At 33.5% G+C, this 18,767-nt stretch overlaps 1 protein-coding gene across 1 annotated transcript in view; it reads right to left on the bottom strand.

The window, feature by feature from the left end:
- USP38 (ubiquitin specific peptidase 38) overlaps positions 1–18,767 on the bottom strand; it is a 32,105-nt gene that overhangs the window by 9,611 nt on the left and 3,727 nt on the right. Inside the window, exons 3-8 of the mRNA XM_026499403.4 lie at positions 13,508–13,637; positions 11,709–11,810; positions 8,107–8,265; positions 5,382–5,575; positions 2,722–2,815; positions 267–373 (exon numbers count right to left, since the gene is read on the bottom strand). Of these exons, the coding sequence (XP_026355188.1) occupies positions 267–373; positions 2,722–2,815; positions 5,382–5,575; positions 8,107–8,265; positions 11,709–11,810; positions 13,508–13,637 (786 nt within the window). The remainder of the gene's footprint in view (positions 1–266; positions 374–2,721; positions 2,816–5,381; positions 5,576–8,106; positions 8,266–11,708; positions 11,811–13,507; positions 13,638–18,767) is intronic.

Below are 18,767 nucleotides of genomic sequence, written 5' to 3'. Positions count from 1 at the left end.
CTTAGAAAAGGGAAGACTCCTGAAAATGTTTTTGGAATCCCTAGGGGGTCTTTCTACCACACTCTGAGAACAGCTGGTCCAAAGTAAGAAAATCAAAAAAAGAAACCAAATTAAAAACAAAAGCACACTTAAATATATATAGTAAATGCAAGGTATTTAAAGGTTAACGCCTGAAATATGTTTTTGAAGGCAAAAACAATATGCCATAGAAATAATCCGTTATGAAAGAGAACAATTCAAATCATAACTTTCAAAATACTTTTTACCTGTCTAGCAGAAACCTGAGGTATTCAGAACAGTCTTGCTGTGATCTGGGGGTAAACCATGGAGGTCTAGAAGCCTCAAAGAATACCCGAGGTGCATATGCTTCTCTCTTGATTATCAGTAGAGAAAATACAAGGAAGTGATTCTCACACCATGAATCAAATAACTGAAATCTTACTATACAATGTTTAATGAAGATTAATTAAAATTACATTGCACTTAACCCTACTACAAAGTGCCAGAAATGGAGACAGATAAAATTAGAAATAAATTTAGGTAATCTTCAATCATAACTTCTCGTTCTGCAGATAAGAATTAACATTTAGAGAAACATGTAACGTGCCCGAGGTTATACAGCTAAAATAGTGCCAGAGGGAGTCACATTAGAACCCAGGTCTCTCGAACACTTACTACAATGCTACTGGCATTATCCCTCTATGACAGGCATATCCTTGCATCCATAACTTTTTGAAAAACAAAATCTGAAAAAGACATTTTGGATAAAATAACAAGGGGAGTACTGACGGCCATGCATATCTACTTTGGATGAAAATTTCTTTGACTAGATATACATTTCCTAAGTGCACACAATGTAAGTATACTGTTTAGGGTCCTTGCTGATTTTTTTTGGCGTGGAGGAGGTCTAGTGAAGGGGCTGCTCATTGACTTTGAAGCATTCTTGGTTCAAATCCTAGATTTTGCAACAATGAAAAGGAACTGAAAAGGCATCTAAAGAGATGTGATTATAACTTGAAAACTTAGAATTCTCCTGACATTTTGAATATTTGTGGTATAAAACAGAGTCCCCAGTTAAGAAAAATTTTATCAAAATAGAGGTGTTGATAGGATTCGGAAGGAAGGAATTTTAACATACTAGTTGAGCATAAGCTCTAGAGTCATTTGGTTCATACCCCAATTTGACACTTGTTTGCATGACTCTGAAAAGCACGTAATGTAAACCTAGTTTCTTCATCTGTAAAATGGGGATACTACCTTATTACTTCATAGATTGTTTTTGAGGATTAAGAAATAATACATGTAAACTACTTAGGATAGAAGCTAGGCACATTTAAATGCTCAATGAATGTTAGCTTTCTCAATTATAAGAAAAAAAAGCCTTTTCAATTATATAAGGAAATCCATCTACCTAAAACAATCCTTGTTGGCTCCCTAATCAGAAAACATCTCAACTGTGATAGAACTTTCATTAGGTTCTCTTGTGAATTCCTTTCTTCTTTCCTTGGGAGCATGGAACCCTCCTATAATTTTTTTCTAACAGCCCTGATTCAGTAAGATAATATATATAATATATTTATATGTACATATACACACAGATATACATTTTATATAGTATACGGTAAATATAGACTAGTGATAAATCAAGCACAGAAATCAATTTACTAGGAAAATAATGTCTGGCAGTCGGAGGGAAGAGATTTCATCTCCCTTGGTCCTGAGATGTTAAATTTAATTTGTGGACATATTTTCCTCAGAAAGAGAATAATAAAATTATCTCTTTGAGTATATTATTACTTACAGGCCATCACTCATATATTAATTTTTTCCACTTAAGGAGTTATACTTAAGCTATTTCACAACTTATAGATAGGAAACAAGGCATCCTTATCAACTCAATCCCACTAAAGCTATCTTCTCTTCTGACTCTCCCACCTACTCTTTTAGAATTCTGTAAAAAAGACAATCAGAGTAAAAGCAGAAAATAATAATATACATTATTTATAAATGATATATACATTATTCATATGTACTGCTCAAAACTTAAGAGTTCCTTGAGCATAAGGATTCCCTTCCCCTCTGAATGCTTATCAGACTCCATATTGTGTCTCTCAATAAATGTCTCTTGAATGAATGTTTACTATATGTGACTTTCTTGCCAGTAGCATAAATTCATTTCCTTGGATTAATTTGTGGACAATAAAAGATCATCATAAAATTTTAAGCCTTAGAACTTAACAGATAAAGTTGTTTATCCGTTAAGTTCTAGAGCTTAAAATTTTGGTCATAATAAGAATGAGAGTGTACCTATATTAGAAACAGGAGAAAAAAGAAGCCAATGTGCCACAAAATTATTTTAATTATTTATTATTGTGAAAAATCTATCACTTTAGTATCTTTAAACTATTAAAGATGCATTTAAAAAGACTTCTTCATGAAGAAGCTTATTTATTGGGGTGAAAATCAGATTTTATCTATAATAATTAGAACAAAGGGTCAGCATAATATTCATCTACCGGAATGAAAACCAGGGGGAAGAAATAAAAACTTAGAGCATATCCTGATTTTAGGCAGGATCTCTTTAGCACATCTAAGTGGATTTGTTCTGCTGTGTCAAATATATATTATTTAAAAAAGACTCACCAAGTTTGGTAAAATGTGAACTTTAAAGAATACTACCAATGAAGTTAACATATACATACTATACACACTTACACTCACCTGTGTATGAGCCAAAAAGGCAAAGAGATGCTGTAATTTTTTCATTAATGAATTGCACCCATTTAAATTTAAAGATAATACTTGTCTCCTGAAACTGAAAGGGAATAAAACAGTGATTCTTGTATACATGTACATACATACACACATGCATTTTTTAAAAGTTAAAAGGTAGTTAGTTCAAAAACTTGTTATCTTCTAAGTAAAACATCATTCACCTGATGGCCCTTTACCTAGCAGAGTTACTACTCACAATGTAGTGAAGGAAGGAAGGGAAGAATGACAATAAACAAAACAGTTACTATGGGACCAGGCAATGGCCTATGTGCTGTCACACGGCATTCCTATTTTCTAGATTAGCAAATAGAAATTGATTAAGCTATTAATTAATAACTTAAATAAGTAACTTTTAAATTCTTTCACGCACCTGCATGAAATAAAAAAATATATTGTCAACAAAACATACTACAATGTTAGAGTGATTTAAAGAATGTGGTAGAAGTACAGGATGGGAAAAGGATAAATTATTCAAACATGTGAATAGGAACAATTCAGTATCCGTTTGAAAAAAAGATGGAATTAAATAAAATTTTACATTATTGCAAATGTCACAGAGGAGTAATGAGATAATGTAAAATAGAAAACTACTGAAGTATTTAAAAGAAAAGAGGGGGGAAACATCGAGGGGGAAGCCTTCCTACAACTCAGACACTACAAATGAGAAATAGCAGATTTCACTACATAAAATAAAAAATTACAAATGAAACACTCTACAAATTTGAATCACACTAACAGGAAGAGGGCATGTAATGAAGGATTATCATCCAGAGTCTATATAAACCAATATGAAAAAGAAAAAGACCCAATAGAAAGGTGCACAAAAGAAAGAACAGGTTATTCAGAAAACAAACACAAATGAACAAAGAAAAATATATAGAGAAAACTCTGTAATGGTCAGCAATACTGCAACTTAAAGCAAAAAGACATTTTTCCCCCAATTAGGAAAAATTTCAAAGACTAACTATAACAAGTACTGCTAAAAGTATGGGGTCACAGGTACAATTATATATTAGTATATAAGTTCAAACGCCTCAGTCTTTCTGGAGAGCAATTTGGCATACCCTATTCAAAGCAAATCCTCTACATTTGCATATGGGCAGAGAGATGTTAATTATGAACAAAACAACCTAATGTTCATCAATAGGAGTAGGGTAAAATAAAATATAGTACATCTATTTATTCAGAATGACAGTTCTGTCACTACCCTACCATGGGAATACTTCCAACCACGAATCGTTAAAAGATAAAAGCAAGTGCTGGAAAAAAACTATATAAATAAGATTATAAATATTTTTTAAAAACAATGCATTTGTTCTTGTTCTAGATAAAATCTTGTAACTGTAAAAAAATTATCTGAAACAATGCACACAAACTGTTAACAAATTACTTTTGCGAATGGGGATGTCTGATTAAAAATTTTTTTTATGTCTGATTTTTAGTTTATATACTTCTGAATTTATTTTTTTTAAATCACAAAGAATTCACATATTGCCAAAGAAATAAAATATGCTATGTGCCTATTCTTAGATAGTATCACTGGCTTATTCGATAACATGGCTCTTTGAATTGCTGTTGCTGGTTACAATTGCTTTGGGTGTCTCCTTTCACTATCATCTGGCTGGACTAGATGACCTCTGGTGGTGAGATACAGATTTGAATTTAGTTTCATGCTTAGTATCACTTGTGTCTAAGTGTACACATTTTTTAAAAAAATTAAAAATCTCAAATACAAACAAATAAAAAAATAAAACACTGAGCCAAACAGAAAAAACACACCTTAGTGTTGATAGTATATCTGGGGCCAGAAAATAAAATAAACCTAATTCTTCATCTTTTAGTTTACGATTCCTCAAGGTAGACATAAAAACTTACAAAGGCATGGAACTCAACTTGTAAAGATCTTTGGTCAAGTTCCATAAACACTCTACTGGCGATGAAAGGAAAAATCCAACCATGTTTTTGTCTTTAGGAAAAGTTTATCATTATTTTGTACTGTTACAGATAACACATAGCTAACAACCTCTGATTTCGTATTTGCTTGGCTGCAAAAGAAAATGAATTTGAAAGTAAATCTGTAAGAGGACAAAGGAACATGTATGTTTATATATTTGTTCAGTATCTACAACTTGTGGAGGGAAACAGAGCTTAAGCTTCTTTAACAGTAACAAAGAAATTATCAATCTGATAAACTGCAAAATATCTACAAGCAGAAAAAACTAAACATAACTCCCTTAAAAGATATATAGGTTAAAAAAATACACTGTCTTATAGAATAATAATAAATCAGTACTTGAGGATACTTAAACTCTTTGGAATAAGCCCACTTAATCGTTCTGTTGTACTAATAAATATCAAGCCAGAATAATTCAAAAGATTCTCAATGCAATACATAATATAAATATAAAGCAGAATTTATATAAATTAACATTTTAATAGTTCCTGAGCACTGAAAGCAATTTCATTTCTGAATAAGGCAATTATATACAAATATTAATATTTCTGCCATTTATAAGAAATAATGTGAAGACAACCCCACCATCTTACATTTCATCAGTATGCATCAATTTCTACAGTTAACAAAAAAGGTTCAAATTTAAACTTACTCTGTAGCCATAAACAATGCTTGTATAACACTGTTCATATAACATGTATTTCCTAGATTAATAAGACCAGTTTTCCCAGTTTCAGATTTTCCAGAAAGTCTAGACAAGCAGGAGGCCAAAGAATTGGATTGAGAAGTCCAGGCACTTTGACTGAGAATCAATTTAATCTTCTCTTCACTGGGCTTAGGAAAATTCTGTGGATCATCAAGAAGAGAAATAGCTTAAAAATATAAACTGTGTTATTAAATTAATTAATACCATAAAGAAGGTTCTTCCACTGACATTTAACCTTTCTTTTCTTCCACTCAGTTTTGAAATCACCCCTAACACTTGACCAGTCGTCAGAAAAAGTTACATTATATTACATGGCAAAAATAATTGTCTCCTAAAATAAATAAGTACATCCTAAAGTAGAGTTTATCAAGTTAAGAAATATTCAAGAACCAGGAATTCAAATCATATTTGAACTACTTATGTTTCCAGTGTGCCAGCAAAATGTTTCAGAATGAAACTGTGAGATCAGAGAGTATACTGCAGTGCTACTCCAAGGCACTAGAATGAAGACTTAATTAGCACACAACTGAATAACAAACAATTTGCTTTCAAATTTTCTAGTGAAAGTAAAAAATATCTCCTTTTCATTCACCAACTACTATTTACTCAATATTAACCCTTAGAAATAAAAGCTCACAGCAATCAGGGGATGAAAAACGAAAGCACCTAAGCACAATGACCTCTGACTTCGAAAAATAAAACTCGATCTCGTGTTTAACAATATAGAAAATTATTATTTGTAAGATACAGATTCTTTTATCTGCTCTTTGATATTTGAGATACAATTTATTTATTTATTAAAAGATTTTATTTATTTATTTGAGAGAGAGATAGAGCAGGCACAACCAGGGGGAACGGCAGAGGGAGAGGGAGAGGGAGAAGCAGGCTCCCCAATAAGCAGGGAGCCCGATGGAGGGCTCGATCCTAGGACCCAAGGATCATGACCTGAGCCAAACGCAGACACTTAACCAACTGAGCCACCCGGGTGCCCCAAGATACAATTTTAAATCTAAGTGATTTCAAGCATGAATAGAGCAATGGAGAATAATGAAAGTTGGTAACATCATTAAGCCTTTTTTCGGACTGCTATTACCATCTGGTGCCTAGAACTCAGAAAACATTTTCTGAAGGAATTTTAATCTTTTAATTTTCTTGTGGTTGACAGTTACTAGAAAAGTGTTGCCCTTGGATTAAGAGAACCTTGCTTCCTCTGAGCCTATTTCAGTTATGAGAATTCTCAATATGTAAAGCACTGAAAAATGGCAATTAACAGCAAGAGGTTTCATCTGTGGACACAGATACCATAGAAAGAGACAAACATTACTATTAAATCCATGATAAAATGCTCCTATACATAAAAGCATTTACTTCTAAAGTGTCAAATGTCACACTAGTGGAATACATTAACTGCTCAAAAGTCTTGTTTTGGGTTCAACCAAAATCCATTTGATTTAGCTAGCTATGTAGTAAAAAGAATAAGCTCTGTATTCGTTTCAGATACAGAAGAGGTAATAAAGATAATGAGACTTATCTTGTATTTCAGATCTCAAAAAGCAACATTACTAATAGCACTGATTTCTAATAACTTCTGATTAGGTCTGACTGAGGCAAATTTTGCAATTCTTTTGCAACACCCTTATTATGCAGTAAATTTAAGAGTGAAGTGCGAACACTTGTGACCCATTCTTTTTTTTTTTTTTAAGATTTTATTTATTTATTTGACAGAGAGAGAGAGAGACAGCCAGTGAGAGAGGGAACACAAGCAGGGGGAGTGGGAGAAGAAGAAACAGGCTCCCAGCAGAGCAGGGAGCCTGACACGGGACTCAATCCCAGGACCTTGGGATCACACCCTGAGCCGAAGGCAGATGTTTAATGACTGAGCCACCCAGGCACCCCTATCGTGACCCATTCTTTAAGACAAACAGAATCAGTACTTTTTAGGTCTACTATCTACACAGAGTTGAAAAACCGGGTTAAGTTCACAAAGAACTCAAGTAAAGATTCTATAAAATATGGAAATTCATGAACAGTCCATAGCAAAAATGGAATAAAAACAAGTAAGGAAACAAAGTCAAATATTTTATTAAACTGCCTTTTCTTGATTCTAAGATGTTCTTAAATATTTTAACACTATTATAGGAGCCTGGGTGGCTCAGTCAGTTAAGCATCTGCCTTCGGCTCAGGTCATGATCCAGGAGTCCTGGGATCAAGCCCCATGTTGGGCTTCCTGCTCCGTGGGAGTCTGCTTCTCCCTCTCTCTGTCCCTCCCCCTGCTCATGCTCTCTCTCTCACAAATAAATAAATAAAATCTTTAAAAAAATATTTTAACACTTCTGATATTGGGATACGGTGGTGATGTATATATTTACTTAATGTAGCATTTCTTTTTAAACAAATTTCCCCAACAGCTGTTATAAATTTAAAGATATGCCTTATAATTGATGGCATTGTAGAACTGAAGAAATATGTTTATTAATTTAGATTAGTTATAGCAAATAAGAAATTACTCCCTAAATATTAATGAACTCTGATTCTAATTACATTTTTCAAATAAAAAGCATATTACCATAGAATAGTAAGCTGAATACCTAGTTGTATAAATGTTTCACTACATTCATCTATCACACTATGGTCTGCAGCTGTACAAATATTGGTGTAACTACCATCATACCTTTATTGCTTCCAAAATAGGTTCATAGAGATCTGGAAATCCAGAATAATGATACATCATACAGTGTATCAGTTCTGTTAACTGCACTAAGAAGGCTGTACTGGAAGGCAGACCATCGCTTTTGAAGGAGTGAACCAAATTAACTACGTGAGGAACAATCTGAAGAGAAAAAAGACAAACATTCCTCAATTTATACAAATGGGCAACAAATTCTCTAGACTACAAATGGAATGCAAACGTTACATGATCAGCAAGTACTTTTTTGTATGTTCAGTCATAGTCCTTTTCTAAAAAAGTTATGAAGTTAAAATTTCCAGAATATCAAGATAAATCAAGTTTCAAAGTCACATATCATTTTAATTCCATATAAAACCCCTCTCCTTATCCTTATACTCCATCTAAAACATAAACTCAGGTACAAAATAGAAGACTTAGTCACTTCTGCCATTCTGAAAAATGTTAGGTTGAAAAATGTTAGGACTATTATATTTACCAGACTGTTCAGTAGGAACAAATTTTTAAAAGATAAACCTAAAATTAGCTTAAGAGCTCCACCTAGTGTGAATTTTAGATTTTTCACTTGAAAGAATTAAACACTGTGCATTGCATATTAAAGTCTACTTCAAGAAAGTAACTGAAGTAACTAGAATTACAGCTTGGCTCTTCTTTTAGATAAGTATAGGGAAGATGTCTTACGTTAGCATGTTTTTCCTTATTAACGACTCCAAATCCCCACCTCCAAAAAGAGGAGATGGTTCTAAAAATAAATGGAATCAGAAATTTTTATTATTTTTAAGAAATTGGAGTTAAAAATAAAAGGGAAATCTAAAATGCTCATTGTTTAAAAACATGTAGAAAACTTAGTATTGATAATAAGCACAACAGTGTCCTATCATTATATAATTAGACTAAGGTCAATACAGAGTCATCACATATTCAAGAGGTTATTAACAAGATAAACTCGGTTTTGCAGAAATGGCTCATTCCGTTAGTGCGGTGGTATCCTTGTTCCAGTTAATTATTAATCATAATCTAGTAATACACATTTATACTTCATATGTAAAAGGCCTCTAATATTATTATGTACTATTTGTAGAACATTTTTCTGGTTGCTAACTTGTGATAAAAGTGCAGTTATGGCTCTATGGTCTTACCACCAAATGGCAATAATAACAATTATAGTAGTATCATAATCAACTCCCTTTTGTTCCTTCTGAAAGGAACAATCATATTCTTAAATTAACAGTGCTATTCTCATTTTGCTCTGACTCCATGTTTGAGGTCTTAAAATCACATTTTAGCTTTTGCACTACCTTCTTTGATCTTATGTCCATCAAAGGTATTATTTTGACCATGAAACCATCAGTTCCTAATGAGTTCACTCTACTGCTCTCATCTCTCTTTTCTAAACAAAGCTGAATTATAATTTTGCTCTCTAAAGCCGTATTTATCAGATACTTTCTTGCTAAAATAGCAGTGTTTTGTTTCTTGCAAACACCAAAATTATTTTGTGTCCTCACAGGTGAAAAGAGAGAGAGAAATGGAAGAGAAGATAAAATAATTTTTAAAAAATGATTATATAATTTACAATTCCAAATCTTCCGAAAGCCTTCCTACTGTAGATTTGGTCTTTGCAATCAGATAATATAGTTGCCTACTATTATATCCTATATGGTCAAAATTGTCACTGACATAGAAATGAGACTAAGTTCTTTACAGGCATAGAGATATATGTCCAAGCAGGCTATTACCTTCTAACTGCTTGAAAGTTTAAGTGAGCAAATCTAAATATTTGTGGACATTACTGTAATACTCACTAAACTGAAGTTACTATTTGAGAAAATGTGTATAACTTATTAGAAACTTTGATATTTTTCTTTTGTTTAAAATAAATTTCTTTCCACTTATAAAAAGGATATGAAAAGCGATTTAGTCTGTAATAACATACATTATAACATTAATCTTGGTTTGCTCTAAAATGCTATGAATAACGATGTTGGTGATTTCAGGTTATTGCTCACAGTTAACAACTTCTAAACCTCTGCCTTCACTGAGTTAGAGTTATAGTTGATATAACTACTATAAGACCCATCACGAGATGCCCAAGTTTATTTTAGTTGAGTAGCCAGTCAGGCTATGCACAGTATGTAGGCAATAATTAGATCTTAGTTTTTAGAATTTACTAAGCCAGACGATATTTTCAATTTCAGATCTACCTAATCCTTAAATAAATGATTTCATATCAGTATTTCAATAAGCCAATATTTCAAAGTCAGCCATTTTTATTTCAACTATGTTTTTCAGAAAAAGAAGCAATACAACATATGGAGATGTTTTCCATCTTTTGAAAAAACTGGAAGCCAAGAAATAGGTTTACAGTATGGCATCAATGACTAATCAGAGAGATTAAGAAATGTCCTCAGTGTGAAGAGCAATAAACATTAGAATGGATGAGTAAGTTTTATTAGAGAATCTCCCTCTCAGAAAATCTGAAAATAAATCTTTCCTCAAATGGCCTACACATGATTGTGCCTGAAGACAGACACAAATAATTGATGTTCTTTACTTTGTTAGACTTAGCTAGTACACATGCTATCTTAGCTCAAGTTTTGAGTTCTGTTTATGTAACAAACAGATATAAGGTTATTGGTTGACGGTCAAGATCATCAATTACGCGATTAACTAGAAATTCTCAGAAAAACCCATTCTACGTGACAATGTATAATATTACTTGCTGTAAGGATCTTTATCTTTTATTATCTTTATTACTTTCTATAAAGCCTGCAGATTTTCCTTCAGTGGCAGTGAGGCACTAAGCAGCCTAAGTATGTATATGGATCTTTGAGGCTAGTTTTATTTCTAGCTAATAATCAACAACTGGAATTCAGCACTTCATCATCAGTCTCCCTTGAATTTGCTCATACTGGGTCAGCATTCCTAAGATATTTACATTGTGGGCATACTAATAATGAGGTTCTAGTCCTGTAAAATGGGATCAGACCCTAGAGGAAGCAATCTAGTGCCTGTGATGCACTAGAGAGATGGACAGGTTCTCAAAATAACATTTTGTCATTTCCATCTGTAATGACTGATAATCAAAGAACTGAAATCAAATCAAATCAAATCAAAACCAGTGAGGTAGCTCATTAAAAGTGGTAGAGTTCTGGATATATTTTAAAGGTATAATAGGATTTGTAGGCTCTGGGCTGGGAGAGAATGCAGTCTTAATTCTGGGACTATAAAACAACACCTGATGCTTCACGTTTCTGAAATTCTAAAGCATTTTCCTTCTACACTGTTCCTACGTGAACAGACAACCATCAGTGACACCGACACGTGACATCTCTCATGTAGAGCAATAATATTCAACAGCTGGTAGTGGTTGCAAGTGCAGCAGTTTTGGTGAGACTCAAAACATTCTGAAAATATATTCTTTGGAGGAAAATCCCACAACCTCAATTTTCTAAGAAATCATAAAGCTACAAGAAAACAGAGTCAGGACTAACCTACAATCTTTTTCACTATATACAAATATGACTCCATATTAAACTAAAATTTTAACACAAAGTTCTGCAGTGCAGAAAGCTTGTGTCCTAACTTACCAGATGGAATGCCTCTGGAGAATGCTGAAAACTGAGCAGCATGTGAGAAAGAACTGCAAGAGCACCAGGTCTCACAAGAGGAAACCAAAGTCGATTAAAAACCTTCAAAAAAGATAAGACATCCACCTTAAGAGTTTGTAGGGAAATCATTAACCCAATTAGTGCCTATTTTCCTTGGACAAAAAATATTTATATGACTATCCCCATTCCTGGAAAGTTCTATCATAACATGTTACTTTGGGAGAGAAAGTTGGGAAATAACAACATGACAGAGATCAAGGTAATATAGTGGCCTAAACAACTCTTAAAACCCCTTAATCAAATACAAATCTGTCAAGCCTTACCTACAAAGTGATCATTCCTTAGCCCACGCTTCATTGGATTTCATTCAACAAACATTGACTGAGTACCTACTATTGCTTGGCATTATTCTAGGTACTGAGGACACAATAGTGGATTAAAAAAATCTCTAATTTGATAGGGCTTACGGTCTTCAGGTTGGGTAGACAATAAAAAGTAACATAGAGATAAATACAAGAAAACAGGGTATGAAGAATAGGGACTGCTGAGTGGCAAAGGGGCCTTTATTAGGGTATTCAAAAATGCGCCATTTAAAAGGTGACATCTGACTATAAAAAACTAAAGGAAATGAAAGTAAGCCTGCAGATACCTGGGAGAAGAGCATAAGCAAGGCAAAGGCCAAGCACTAGAAAGGCCCGGAGGTCTCCAGCCTGGTGTACTAGAGACAGAGCAAAGATGGCAGTGTAAGCAAAGTACAGAGACTGAGGCAATAATAGTGGGAGACTCAAGGAGAGAAGCAGCAGTGGGCTAGATCATGCAGTTGTGTGACACATGTAGGGGCCCAAGGTCAGGAGCAGGGAGATTACTCCAATTCGTACAGCAAGGGATGATGAGGGCTTTGGACCAAGGTGGTAGTTTCTGTTTCATGTTAAAAGTAGTAGGATTCTGGACATTTTAAAGGTGGAATCAATAGGATTTATAGGATAAGGGCTGACAGAGAATGAAAAGAAAGAAGGATAGCTTTCAGGTTTTGTCCTGAGTGAGTAGAAGGATAGAGTCGCTATTTAAGATGGGGAAGACCAGGTGTGGGAGGGAAAAATCAGAAATTAGATCGTGGATAAGTTGAATTTGAGATTCGAGTATAGACTTGGATACATGACTATGGAGTTCATGGGAAAATAATGAACAAGAAATATATACCTGGCAGTCATTAACTTAGAAACGTTATTTAAAGCCATGGGACACATATGCTGTGAGAATGGACTGAGAAGAAAATGGCTCAAAAATGAAACTGTAAAGCACTCTAAAGTTAGAAAGATCCATAATGGGAGACTGAGGTGCCAGTAAAGTAGGACAAAAGCCAAGAGAACGAAGACAAAAACTAAGTGAGACAAGTGTTTCAAGAGGGAGTGATCAACTGTGTCAAATGCTGCTGATTGGTCAAATGAGAGGAGGCCTAAGAAATAACTCCCGAGTTTAGCAGTACTAGAAGGCACCGTTGTCAAAGATAGTTGTGGTAGAATAATGGTGGTAAAAGCTTGATTAATTGGATTTAAGAGATAATGGGATGAATATGTTTTCATATTAGATACTTGAAAACAGCAAAACTATTTTAATTATCTATACTTCAATACCATTCTTAATTTCTATTTCAAAATTATGATTCAAAACAAAACCAAAAACAAGAACATATTTAACATTAGATGCTTTAAAGGGGACTACCCAAAGATTAAATATTGAGACCATTCATTCTAATGGATTTATATACTTCTACTTACCAGTTCTATTTTCAGTAAAGTAACATCTATCAAAATAGTAAACTTCTGGACAGCTGCCAGTCCTTTCAGGAGTGCAATCACCCATGTATCCACATGCTGAGCCAATGGCCAGGATAGCCAGTCAATCATTCTGAAAATTGAAAAACAAAACTACCAGTCTTGAAAATATTTTCAACATCTTTGGAATAACAAGAGTTATAGTAATAACCCCTCCCTTTGTGACTCAATACTTACTGAGCTTGCTTGTGAAAAGCACTGTTCAAGATTCAGAAATGAGTATAAAGGTTCTTGTACTCAAGGAGTTCCCAATCTTGTAAGCTGATAGTTTCTTACATATTTCAATAAAAAGAATTTCTGATAATGTGTCATTTCACATAAATGCAGTTTTAAGTTGATTCTACACAGTGCTAGCTAGAATTTATTAGGCAAATTTACTCTAAGAGGAGTTCAAATGTAACTGGACTAAGATACACAGAAACAAAATTCCTCCTTTCTGGTGACTATGCAGTCTAAATAGGAAACACGCTGTTGAAAATGACTATTTTGAATTGTGAAACAGGTCTTTTCATCCCTTTCCTTATCCTACTATACCAAGACAAAAAAGGAAGCTTTACATAGATAAAAGGGCACTGAATGTGTTAATACACTAAATGGCCTCAAATAGAATTAGTGAGTGTTCTTCTTGAATATCAACCCAGTTTAACGGAAATAAAGACAAAGTAATATGGGGTGTGATGGAGACTATCCTTAATGTTAAATATTAATCACAATGAAGAGCGGTATAACTCTTTTGGAAAGCATTTGGGTCAAATGTTCATATTATTTGATCCAATAATCCAGTTTTGGGGATTACATAATTAAGAAAATAGTAGTGGAAAAAACAAGTTTTTTTAAAATCAGAGTGATCTGGTTTCAAAATCTTCAACTTACCATTTCTAAGTTGGGGGGCCCTAACACCTATGTAAGTTATTCAACCTCTGTGTCTCAGTTTCCTCATCTGTAGATTATAGATAAACATGTTTATCTTATAGGGCTGATTTGAAGACTACATGAATTAATGTATGACACTGGGAATACTCATTGTGAATGCCTTTCTTCTACCAAATATCAACGTATGTGGCAATAAATAAATAAATAAATAAATAAATAAATAATTGCACAAAATGTCAAACATAAATACTAAGTACAAAAGCACATGACCAAAGAGCAACTAACATGTTAAAAAAATTGACTTCAAAATTGAGAGTTATTTTCACAATAGCTATAACTATCTACATTAACACTGGAGTGTTATCTTTTTTAAAAGGTTCTGCTCTTAAGATTAAAATGTTCCATCAGATGTTAAAAGTGGCCCAAAGTCCAAATGCATGTTAACTACAAGTTATCTGTATGTTCCTTATGTTCCCTACACACATTTTATTTCCCTTCTTGATTTTCTGGCCATCTTCTTCACACAATAATGGTTACAAATCATTAAAATAGCCTCTGACAGCTGTTTCACACATTCTAACTGTTGTTAAGCTGATTTTCATAAAAGTTTGTAGCTACTCTACACATAGGGAATAGAGAGACACTTGCATTTGTGTATAGAGTAAGTTCACTGTAGCACTGTATTTAGGATATGGAAAAATGCAAGCAATCTAAATGTCCATCAATAAGGGAATGGTTAAACATACTATGGAACATTATGTAGAGTTTTAAAGAATGAGATGGATCCATATGAATCTCTCTGTGGGGATCTAACACAGGAAGATCCGAGATATTGTTCAATTAAAGAAGAAAAAAAGTGCCATTAAGTCTTCTGTGGACTTTGCCCTGTGGGGAATGGTACTGTCAGAGTAGAAGGAAACTGGGCTCTCCAGAACATGGGGCCCTGGGCCACAGCCCAGGTCTAGGAGCAGAGTAGAAAATTCCATTGGCCATGGTTCTTCATTATACCTAATCACCCAATCAGCTTTTTCCTCTCCTTCCCATCTCAAAAGCCTTCACTCTTTCCCTTATTCCATAGGTACCCAATCTCCTGACCATTCTAAAGAAACTTCAAGCCAGAAGTAACATGAATTAGAAGCCATTCACTCAACAAATATTTGAGTGCCTATAATGTAAGTTACTCTGTTAAGTGCTAAAAACATAAGAGTTACAATTTCTGCTTTCAAACTGGTAAGAAAAGTTAGGGAAAGTTAGGAAAGTTAGGAAATTTGTCAACAGTTACACAATTAATAAACAGCAGTACTGGTGTTTGAACTAAGCTCTGCTGGTGAATAAATGCAGTGCTTTTAGCTACACTTCCATTATATTCCAGTTCTGCTTCAATTTCATTGGTCTTGCATACGCCCAAATACCTTCAGGCCTTCGCATTGTAGGATGAGTTATTCTTATGGTTAACTACACTAATCTTGTCCACCATGTATTGGTTACTACATGAATTTTAAGAACACTTAACCCTGATATATTGAGTTAATTTCTTACTATTTAAAGAACATTTAACTATAGTTGTAATTTATGTATTTTGAGAACTTCTTTCCTCCATTAGACCATGAGCTTAAGAACAGTGATCTTGTTGTTTTTTTAAAATCTTTAATCTGTGGATCCCCAGTATTTAGCATAGTGCATTGGCACTGAGAAGGAGTTCAAATTTGTTGAATAAATGAAACCATTCAAGCTGCAAAAAAATGCAACTTGAAATCTTAACATTAAAATTGACAATATTACAAAAGACAAAAAATAGATTTATTTTTAATTTGTAGAGAATAAAACCAATTTTCACTTTTAGATGGCACCTTCATGGCTAGATCCAGCCTCAGTTAACCTTGTTCCACTGTTTAAAAAACTGGGAAATGTCACATAAAAAACTGGATCACAGGCTTCTTTTGAAAAATCAGATCAGCAACACTGAATTCAAATTTCGTTGTGGCAACAAGAAAACTGGAGTTGAGGATCAGCATTCTCTTTTAGAAGGTGCCTGTGTACCCCATTCCTTATTATTTCAGTTACATCTGGCCAATTTCATACTTTAATGTTATTTATCTGTTCCTGGTATGGTATTTGCATTTCTTTAGATTACAGAAAATAACAGTTCAAGGATGGTAAGTGCTATGTGTGGGGAAATATAGACTATGGGGAAGTAGAGGGTGGCAGTATGATAAAAATAAACACTGCTATCCTGTTCAGTTACATTTGCAATGTAAGAATAATTACTCCAGATAGACTATGGGTTAAATAGGATCATGTAGGATAAATTAGAAATGCAATACAAAAACTGGATCACAACTTCCCATAGAAACAAGTAGGCAAAAATTAATTACCAAATATATTTTAAAAACAAAACAAATTCAGAAGCTGGATACCATGTATGTTTTGAAAAGGCTGAAAAATTAAGATGGAGAGTGCTAAATGCCAAGAATTGGAATTTGCACTTGATTTAGTAAGAGGTGGATGTCACTGCAGTTTGTTGATTAGAAGGGAAAACTGAATAGATCAGGATGACTTAGGGAATGAGAGAGAAGTATAAGTCACTGCTGGCAAAAAGACCAACTAGAAGACTCTGCTGCAATGATTTATGGCATGTAATGAAAAATGTTAGATATCATTACTTAGGGAATGAAGGTGATAAACTGATTTCTAATTTCACTTTTAGCTATGACATCTGTAATTCTCTGAATCTTCCTATTTTATTTAGAGGACAACATAATTTATGATAAATATATCTCAAAGAGAAAGAAATTTTAGTGTTGTTGAGGTCACACTGATAAAGGAGTGTTACTGCTAAACAGGATATAGAAGAAATTTCTCTATGGAGAGATGGATGAGATAGGAGTCTTTCTTTTTTTTTTTTCTTTCTTTCTTTTTTTAAGTAGGGGCTTGAACTCACAACGCTGAGATCAAGACCTGAGCTGAGATCAAGAGTCAGAGGCTCAACTGACTAAGCCACCCAGGTGCCCTGATAAAGAGTGTTTCTTAAAATTAAAAGTAAATGAACAATGAGAACTTTATATAAAAACTTGGAAATCAACCATATATAGAAGAGAACTGATAAAGTGGTAAGAATAAATGGAAAAGGAAAAATAAAAAGAACAGACAATATGAAGAAAATCCTAACAACATGGTATCATAGCGTTTCTAGAATTTTAAGAACTATGAATACAAAGATATCAAGAAGATGAAAACAAAAATATAGACAACTAAATATGGCAAGGAGATCAACATAAATTAAAAGTAGCAGAGATAGAGGCAATACAGCAGGAACAATATTTATATAGACTTCTCTGCAATATACAAAGCATGTTCATGTATCTGTGGAAGTTTGAGAGAGTGAGCAACAAGAAATTGAAAGTAATAGTTACAGCTAAATTGACTCAGTTAAATTTAAGAACACAAGGAAAAAAGAAGGAAAGTTAGAAGGGTCTTTTCAAACACTAAACAAAAAGGGGGAAAAGGTGGAAAAAACCCAAGTCCCCAAAGTTTGTGTTACAGATAGTAAGATTTGTATACATGTAGCTTTCTGAAAATCCAACATAAATACTTAAGTTTATACGTCATGACTACAATTTTATAACAGGTACACAGAAACCACTTTGTTCCAAATCCTTGTATTCTATTTAGATGTCTCTCTCTCTCTCTCACACACACACACACATACACGTGTCTGTGCATACTATAAAAAAAAAAAAAAACTACAAAAAACCCAGGCAGATGTGAAACAAAAATAGGCAGAGAGGAAAAACTCCATTAGAAAAATAGTCATTGAAATAAAGAAACTCAATAGCTGGAATAAGCTCTATAAATGGGTATCTTTGAAGAAAAAATTAATGAGTTGTAAGACAATATTGATGTTTTCCCCGTAGATCTCCACAGGCTTTGCTCCCTCATTTCCTTTATGTCTTTACTTCATCTTCATGTTCTCATTGAGGCCTTCCTAACCCTTCTTATTTAAAATTGCAAACCACTCCCTCATACTTTATGTCCTTCCTATCTACTTTTTTTCCCAAAACACTCATCACTATTCAAATACTAAACAATAATTTTAATTATCATATTTAATAAAATCTAAAACAAAATCAATTTTAGGATGTATAATTAGTTCATGTACCACTAAGGCAGGAAAAGTCATGCCAATTAAACTGAAATACCAAGTGACTGTATTTTATTCTTTTTAATATCTCTGAAATCAGGATGCATCTTGGAATCAATGAGATATGTTACTAATTTACTGTCTTCCTCTCCATCTAGAAAGTAAGTCCATGAAGACAGATTTTTTATC

Source organism: Ursus arctos, unplaced genomic scaffold (assembly GCF_023065955.2).
Source record: "Ursus arctos isolate Adak ecotype North America unplaced genomic scaffold, UrsArc2.0 scaffold_11, whole genome shotgun sequence".
Lineage (NCBI taxonomy): Eukaryota > Metazoa > Chordata > Mammalia > Carnivora > Ursidae > Ursus > Ursus arctos.
The sequence above is the reverse complement of the archived record's forward strand: the minus strand, read 5'-3'. Positions and strand labels throughout refer to the sequence as shown.